The 9,332-nt window shown below is 40.6% G+C and overlaps 1 protein-coding gene across 2 annotated transcripts; it reads right to left on the bottom strand.

Moving 5' to 3' along the window:
• Nucleotides 1-215: 215 nt before the first annotated feature.
• LOC144037273 (aquaporin AQPAe.a) lies at nucleotides 216-6,437 on the bottom strand. Of its 2 annotated transcripts, none has more exons than XM_077548638.1 (6): nucleotides 6,299-6,437; nucleotides 4,743-4,937; nucleotides 4,394-4,555; nucleotides 3,501-3,665; nucleotides 1,573-1,653; nucleotides 216-1,441 (listed from the first exon to the last, which is right to left on the bottom strand). In XM_077548638.1, the coding sequence occupies exons 1-6, from the start codon at nucleotides 6,311-6,313 to the stop codon at nucleotides 1,226-1,228; spliced, it is 834 nt and encodes a 277-aa protein (XP_077404764.1). In that variant the 5' UTR covers nucleotides 6,314-6,437; the 3' UTR covers nucleotides 216-1,225. The 2 variants fall into 2 exon arrangements, with proteins under 2 accessions (XP_077404764.1, XP_077404758.1); XM_077548632.1 differs by having other exon boundaries at nucleotides 4,743-4,934; nucleotides 6,299-6,406.
• Nucleotides 6,438-9,332: the final 2,895 nt, after the last annotated feature.

The raw sequence follows: 9,332 nt of genomic DNA on the forward strand, positions 1-9,332 counted from the left end.
CTCTGTTTCTTTCGACTTATAAGTTATCAAAAACTCTGAATGTATGGATGGATGGATGGCAGCCATTAACTCAAAGTAAGACAATTAAAGTAGCTGACGTATGGCTCACAAGTATTTATTAATAATGTGACTTTTTCTGAATGAAACCTCTGAAATGAAAGCTATGAATCTTTTTCACATCCACCGTGACGTTGCATGAAAGCAAAATTAGAAGAACTCTGAATACTTCTGAACAACTATATTTGTTGCTGTTAACGCTTGTTTGCGTAAACATTTCATATGAATATGAGCTAGTTAGTAGTTTGGTTATATCAGTGACAGGTTACGAGATGATACATTGAAATTAACATTACATTCATATATTACATGTATGTTTATTTATAAGGAAACACTGACAATCAACAATACATGGTGTATAAGACAATGCAAAAATCACAGCACATATTAATCTAGACAATTTCACAGATAATAATACTGTATAGCCAATTATTGCTCAAATGATGTAAAATGGTAACCATTTTACATCATTTAACCAGCGCTTTACATTTTAACTACTATTCACCTTTTTTTGCCAGGGTGAAGAATGAAATTCACTAGCAATGTGTACTTGAAAAATATCAATGAAGAATATGCAGCATGCATTTTCATGGAAATTCACAAGAAATACACCAACTGGAAAGCAAATTTTGTTTGTCCTGTCGCAGGCAATGTGCTTGTTGAACATTTGTAGAGCTTTGTATAATTGGTCATAAAAGCTACATCTGTTTGAATATGTTGTAGGGATTTTGAGACATATTTTATTTTTCAACATGAAGCCTATTTCAAAGATCAGACACATTTTCACAACACTCTCTACACCTGGCTCACATGCCCAAACACACAAAATACATTTCCAATAACAAAGTGGATTGCCAACTGAATGTGCCCCCCCCCCCCCCTCCCCCTTCCATGTAGTCATTAATGTGCTAAGATCCGTTTGATTGTGTACAAAAGAGCCGAGGAGAAGAGACAAACACTCATAGGCAGCATCATTGAAGCTCTTTAGCATTTCAAAGCCTTCGCGGCCGCAGGATACAACACAACAACGAGCGTGGGCTTGTTTGCAGGAGGGTTTTGATGAGCCTGCATTGTGTAGTGCAATGATTTGCAACCATGAAAATATATAACAATGTTGTCTCCGTCTTTGCAAACGCGAGGCATCGCATTTAGCCGTTGGAACGAACGCTCAGTTATTGTCTTGTTTGTGGCCCTGTTTGGCTCGGGCAGCGTTCGGAGTGACCGTGGACAGGGACGAGCCAGTCATGCTGGTCGTCTCCACGATCTCAATATCCTTGCACGTCAGACACGCCACTAGCTTCTGGCGGGAGGCACTTTGGGCAAAGAAGAACTCGTGGGACACGCTGGCCAGTACAGCCCCGATGACCGGTCCGATCCAGTACACCTGCGGGTGGACGGAAATGGATGCCAGGCACTACATCAAATAACTTTTTTTTTTTTTTTTTTTACAGCGGGTCATTCGTCACATGACCTAGTGGTTCAATATGACAACACAGCCGGTCTCTGAGTCCTCACCCAATGGTTTTCCCAAAATCCAGTGATGAGGGCCGGCCCCAGAGAACGAGCAGGGTTCATGCTGGCACCAGAGAAGCGAGCCTGCGCAGGAAACAACAAGCTAGCTGTCAAATTGTGCTGATTCGTAGCTCTTGTTCACATAGTGGAGGTGAGCTCGATTCTATCCCAGCTGACCCTGGAACGGGCCGCCAGCAAACTGCAGTGCATATCGTTTCTAGAATGTATTTGTGAAAACTAAATCATGTTAGTGCCGAAGAAAGTTGCAACATGGGAAATGGAGGAGCTTACGTATTTGGACAAGTTTACTTAAGGCTTTGCACCCTTGGTAGGGTCACCAATTGTCATGGCTCTGCTCTCGTTTGTTTTTCAGTCTCTGATTGAGCAGAGGGGCGTGTCCTCCTGCGCCACACCTGTTTCCTATTCCTAATCAACGCTTTATAAGGACTGGAACTGCCTGCGCTTTGTGTTTTGACCTTGTTACGTCCTCGTCCAAGTGCCTTATTCAGATCTCGTGTTTTCGTTCTTTGTTTCCAGTTTTTGCGTGAGTCCTTTTGATCCGTAGTTTTAAGTTATTGTCTCATCGGTAGGGATGGCAGAAATGGAACATTGAAATGAGCAAATCATTTGAAACCATTGATTCACAAAAATAATCGATATTTTAGAACATTTAAAACATCTCCCCACAGCAACATCTGGTGGGCAAGTGTAAAATATTACAATCAAACAGTAGATCAGTGTTACCAGCTCCCCAGTAAGGAAACTAACTATTGGCTGGCTGTCATCACCTAATTTACACAACTGGCAATCGAGCTATAATTGTAATGGACGCCAATAAAATCATGGGAAACAAAAACTGAACAACCCCCACGCCGTCAAAATAAGTATAAAAGTACAAATGAGCTTTTTGTTGCTGTTACTTGGTTTGTTTTTAATGTTGCCTCTCAACATGACTTAAATACTTTGATGAAACCCCCAGCTATCACATTTAACCCAAAACTACATTTCAACAGGCTACATTTCAAAGGCTTTTTTTTTTGCAAAAGGGCATCAAGTTTTGACAGAATGTACTTGAGAGGAAAAAAATGACCTGCAAAAACATGACACCCATAGCGGGAATTGAACCTGGATTACGGACCTTATTCTCAGTCCATTGTGCGGGTGCATTTCTACTAAACTAATCAAGAGGATGTCGACATTGTATCATGTATCCGCGGCAATTTTACATTCAAAGTATACTTAGGTTTGATTTATTTCAGATTCAAGACGTTTTAATATAGTGCAATGGTCGGATTTTATTTAATTTTAGGAAAGGCACTTGCTGAAACGATGTGACGTTGGAGGCGTAATGGAACGCGAAAGGCAACTGATTCTGAGACAGATTTAGGAACGCGATTCGAATCACAAGTTCCGCCTGGGTTCCGGTATGTACCACAACACAGTTTTGATTTTGCTTTGTGCAGTTGTATAGCCCTCGGACGTATTTTTGTTACTTTCTTTCCTTGCAGCTTTTGCAAGCATCTTTTGTTAGTAGTTTTTCTCCTGGCTTCGTCCAGCGCTTTATGTTGTTACTCCCCACTGTGCAAGAATAAATTTGTCAATCTTACCCTTTGTGTCTCTGCGTTTGTGGGATCCACTATCTGGTTTACCCGGAAATCATTACAACAATTGCAAATAGGTCTGAGGGGAGGCACCAGACAAAACACGGTTCTGAACCCCTATCATAAATATAATTATTGGATGCTATTTTCCATCGCCCTAATACAAACGTTACATCATCCTGTGTTCAGTCCCACAACGTTGCAAGCACCCATTCCAAAAATACCAAAAGAATGAAAACTTCACCAAAACGTAACTGCTATTTTATTAGCCTATTCCAGAACACAAGCACACACAAAAAAAGATCGAAACAGCAACGAGCCTTTCCTCACCCCTATCATCACGCCAGCAGTGTGTGCCAGTCCAATAGCCAGATTTCCTGGTTCTGGGCTTTCCCTTCGTCGCTGGGCCTCAACTGCGAAAACGGTGAAAACCAACTGGAAGGTGCATAAGACCTCAATGCCGAGGGCCTGCGCTGCGTTCAACTCAATGGGCACCTGGCGATGGAGCAAGTAGGGAGGAAGAGGAGCAATGTTAGTTCGTCAGTGAGTGGAACCCATAATAAACATGGTGAAGCTGCATTTAGCTGTTATGCTGCACACAAAGCTGCCTATAGAAATGAAGTAACCCTCAAGTGTAAAATGCTTTTAAATCCAGCTTAAAGACTGCTTTTTTCCTATATCTTTCATTGGGGTGTTCTAAATATTTTTAAATAATGTTTTTCTCTGTTTTAGAAAACTACTCTTTTGGTTCAATAATTGGATTTGAATTGAGAGCACAGGATGACTGCATATGGACTCCATTTAAGATGTTTTCTAACACACAGTATTCTGGGGTTGATGAAAGATCCTGGTTGGTAACCTGATGGGTAGTAGGTGATGTCTGGTCGGTGCTGGATTTCACTTTCCCTTTTTTTTCTTTGATCCTTCCTCGGGTCTCCTGACAACCTCACGACTCTAGCTGGATTCTGAAGTATTGGGTTTAGGTGAACGGTATGGGATTTTTAATAGGTTTTAGGTGAATTAATGAGTACACACTCACACACACGCACGCATGCACACACACAAACGCACATGCACATACTCACGCACATTTTTAAAAAAAAAAAAGGAAAAAAAGAGAGAGAGCAATGATGATGACATGTCGAATCGGTAAGATTACCGAATGAACAATACTGAGTTCTCTCTCTCTCTAAAAAAAAAGAAGATGTTTTCTAAGAACAAACCTTGTTAACAAAGTAGTCTGCAGTGCTTTTGAGAGGTAAAGCCAAGTAGAGGGCCCCGGCCCCCAATGAAGCCCCCAAACACTGGGCGGAAATATAAACGAGAGCCCTTAGGACATCCAGCCTCCGTGTAGCCAGGAGGGACAAAGTGACTGCAGGGTTGACCTAAGCAGGACCACACAAACACTTTTACATTCATGAGTTCAAAAGGAATTTGAACTGTGAATGAGAACAATCAAGAACAGCAACAACAACAACAACAAAAATCTCTCTCTCTCTCTATATATACAGTATATGTATATATATATATATATATATATTTATTTATTTATTTTTTGTCAATTTTTTTTACCTGTGCTCCACTTATTTCCCCAAAACAGTGTCCCAGTACGACAACCACCGCACCAAGTGCCACTGCCGGGTACAAGGATCCCCCCGGGGTCTCCCCAGGGCCCGGAACGGAAGCGCCCAGCACGGCGCTTACCAGCACCAGCGTGCCGATCAGCTCCGCCACCATGGCTCGCCAGAACTGGCGGCTACGAAGCTCCTCGGAACCAGGACACAAAGCAGTGTTTGTGAAAACTGAACATTGTAAGATCAAAGATTCACATGGAGGAATATTGACCATCTGTTGCTTGTTATGTTTTTGCAAAGAGATGGAAAATTTCTGGGATTTTTTTAAGGGAAGAAAAGCAGGTGTATTTTGAAAATGTTTTTGGAAAAAATAGGAATTGTGGGGAATTTAATAGAAAGAGCTTAATTTTAAGTATGAATATAAATAAGGGATGGATGAATACCGATACCAGACCTTATTATTTCAAGGTATCGTTACTTGTGTTGGCTGTTTTACAAACAGGAACTAAAAATTTGAAATGAGATGAATATAAAATTACCATTAATTTCATGCAATTTAAAGGAAATGCAATATTTAGATATAGAGATCTTTAAAGTTATCTGTCATAGCTTTTTTGTAGAAATCTTATGTATCAAAAGTACTAGTTGTATTGGTACTTTGTTTCGGTATACTCAAATTTTGAGTACTCGTACTGGTATCGGTCTGCAAAAAGTGGTATGGAATATTCGTAATATAAACATTTTCTTATGTCCTCCATGCGTATGTAAATGGTTCTCCTTGCCCAAGTGCCAGGGCATTACTATACCTTAACTCATTCACTGCCATTGACGGCTATAGACGTCCAAAATTAATTTGAACTATTTCTATTAGTTTAACATTTTTTTCCACTTTTGCTAACAAGAGTATGAAAACCTAGATTTTTTTTATTGTACATTCAGAACAAATATAAAATGTGTGATTAATCGTTAATAAACTACTGAAGTCATGTGATTAACTACAATTTAAAAAATGTAATCGTCTGACGCCCCTATTTTTTTTTTATTAAAAATAAGGGGCGTCAGACGATTAAAATTTGTATTTGTAATTAATCTCACGACTTCAATAGTTGACTCACGATTAATAACAAATTTTATATCTGTTATAAATGTACAATAAAAAAAATCTAGGTTTTCATAAAAAATAAAAAAATAAAAAATTAAATTAAAAGAAATAGTTCACATGAGTTTTTTACATCTATAGTTGTCAATGGCAGTGAATGAGTTAATTTTTTTCCCTTCCCTTGATTGATAGCTTATCCAAAGATTGCAAGAAAAGCTCAAAAGTTCCCTATAGGAGCCAACCTTCAATTCAGTAAATCCCTGGTTTATTTCCATTTACTTCCATAACTTGACATTCATTCCCAAGGAAGTTTGCAACTTTGGACACACCAGAATTTTCAAGCCTTCTTGTATTTAATTATTCTGCTCCGAATTCAATTCCAAATGAAAAGTACATCATTCCAAATAACCACTTTTTCCGCACACAAAGCAAAGTTGAAGGGAGAAGATGCTCACCTCATGCCACGTCATTTCACATTCACACCCACCGAGTGTCTCCCCAGCTGCGGTCAGGAGGTCGCGCCGTCCTTCGGCAGCGTCCGTCAGTCTGTCAGGTGGCGAGGGGTTCGGAGTCGCCGTTCCATCCCTCGTTAGAGTCTGAGAGGTCCTCTGACGAGCGCAGCCTCCTCCCACACTCCCCCCACCCTCACCTCTCTCCTTATCATAAGCTTCCGTCTGGAAAGTGTGGATGCGTGCTTTAGTCATCATGGCCCACATCAAGCGTGTGAGTGTGTGTGTTTGTAACACACTGCGTCGGTGACCTTGAGTCATTTGTTACATCTTCAAAGAGCTTTTCACGTGTCTGCAAAGTGATTGCGCCCACCTGAGAGGCTTGTACATAGTGTGCCTGAATCCAACCGGATGAAGCACTTGAAGACAAACTTTTGAAAGTAAACAATTATAAGCTGACCCCAGTAACAAACAATCCATTTGTCAACGCTATAGTGCAAAGTGTGTCAAACTCATTTTTGGCGACGGTCACATCATAGTTATGGTTTGTCATGTTATTATGACTGTGAAGCCATATAAATAAGCATGATCACGTGATCTTCTATTATCACATATACACACTTGTAAATTGTTTTTCAATTTATTTGGAAGAGGAGGATTAGAAACAACCTTTTATTCCAATAACTCATATCTCAGTGTTGTTAAAAATGAAGACAATTTGCAAGAAACATGAATTCAACACACCTGATGTGCCTTCATGGATCGGAAATGGCCCCCAGGCCTTGAGTTTGACACCTGTGCTTTAGTGCATAACCCTAATTCATGTGTGCCTGTGTAGCACATGTTTCCTCTCAATGATAAGATAGGTGACTTGAGATAGGCTGTTGTGTTCTTGTGACCTCTCCTGGTGTGGTGTCTTCTTCCTATCTATCTGCACTCTGGCGCACTTTTCCAGTTGAAACCAGTTAAGACCATCAGGTCTCTCACATTTTCATATGGGCTAGGCTGAGCCGCCCCCAAAAGAATAGATATAAGAGTAGAGACCATTTTGAATAGATTAGACCTTCTTCCGCATTCAGCAGAAAAGGCTCCACAGCTGTGTACTCGATCTTTTCTGGCAGCCAGTAGATAGTTCCCATCTGAACTTTATACACACTTTTGGCTACTTCAAATATGACAAGCAAGATTTGGGATATTAAATGTAAAAGTAGGCCAGATCCTATCCACCTTACACAGTTTTGATATTTGATGCATTTTATTTATATTAAATTGAGTGTTACAGAGCTTCCAGCATTAAAAAAATTGCTGATATGATCAATGGCAATATGGTGGAATAGTGGTTTTCATTGTGAAAGAATGGTTGGGCAAAGTTCAGAATATCAAAATTCATTTCAATGGATGCATTTGAATTTGAATTGACTCCAGTCCACCCCACAGGATGTTGAATGAAATGTGAATGACAGGAAGTGGAATTGAATTCAATGCAATTCAGAGAAACTTCTTCTCATTACATATCAGTGAGAATGAGACAGTACAGTACTAAATATCAATAGTGTGCTTCAAACAAAATGTCCCAAATGTTTGGGCAGCCATTTTAAAGACTTGAGTTTTGAAATTTCCTTTTTATTCTAAACCTTCCCTTGTGGAGTTTTCATGTTGGCCACTCTGGCTGACTCCCACATTCCAAAAAACATGTGTGAAAGGTTCACTTAAAACTTTAAAGCGGCCCAATGCATCACTGTGCCCAAAAATATCTTTACAGTAGCTTTTCTTTTGACCATTTATGACTCAAACATCTTCTAATTAGCAGATAAAGAACATAAGCTGTTCACAATGGCCAATAGTTTTCAGACTGGATTCGGGTTCGAATTTCCCGCCCTCTGTCTGCGAACATGACGTAATGTACGCATTGTGTAAGAAAAGGAATATATATGTGTTTACCAACACATTGACCCCTGGAATCTTATCGATACAAGTTTTGTTGTTTTGGATTGATGCTTTTTTTTTAATTAGATATATAGTTTTTGTATTACAGAAATAGATGCAACCTGAACGCACATTTTCTATTAATTGTAATGCAGGTAAATTTCTATAGCATGTGGACATGTACATAATGCTGCACACAATAACACATTACGTAAGAGCAATAAATAAATAAACGTCTGGTCTGACCCACAACCCAAAATTGATGCCCCTTCACAGCATCATTTTAACAAATTAGCCCTACTTGTGCAGTGTTGTTCTGATCTCCATGGAGACCCTTTCATGATGCTGTTGCCATGGTGCCTATTGTGCCGCCGCATCTGGCCATGCTTTTTTTTTTTCTTCATTATTGATATCAAACAAACATACACCTTGTTTGAGTTGAAAGAACTCAAGCATTCTGTGTTTCGACAACAAACAGAGACCTCGCAGCGTCACTTAAATGCCGTTAATCTCATAACGTAACTACCACTGCATGTGGAGGACTTTTTGTTTGGGCCTCCACATCGCGGGTTGTTTGGATTTGGACCTTCCGGGTGTCAGGCTCTCAATCTAGTAGACAGGGTTCGGAATGAACTGGTTAGAGGTGGGGAAAGGGGGGTGGTCCATTATGAGGTGGATTAGCCCCTTCTTATCATGGCAACTGTTAAACTATTATCCCCCCTTTTGTGGGACTAAATCCAAATGCGCGGAGCGGGCGTGGCAGGGGGTGGGGGGTTCCATACTGGAACCCGCTGGCGTGGGGAGTTTTCAACCCCCTCCGCCCAGAGTGCTGACATCGACACAATTTTGGCCACACACAAAGTGCCAGCTCGGGGATTTGAGGGAGTGATGTAGAAAGGGATATTTTATTGCATTGTTCATTTTTGCCCATTTGTTTGTTTGTATATGTGCCTGTGAAGGAAGAGCATCACGGTGAGAGGTTGTCCCACTTGAACGCAGAGCAGCTGGCAGTGATTGCAACCCCTCCCGAGGAACATGTGCCTCAGACAGGACTCTCCGCGGAGGTGCAAGCACTTCACCACATCTACCTCGCGGCTGTTTTAAGGCTGCACAT

The sequence above is a fragment of the Vanacampus margaritifer genome, chromosome 1, assembly GCF_051991255.1.
Source record: "Vanacampus margaritifer isolate UIUO_Vmar chromosome 1, RoL_Vmar_1.0, whole genome shotgun sequence".
Classification (NCBI taxonomy): Eukaryota; Metazoa; Chordata; class Actinopteri; order Syngnathiformes; family Syngnathidae; genus Vanacampus; species Vanacampus margaritifer.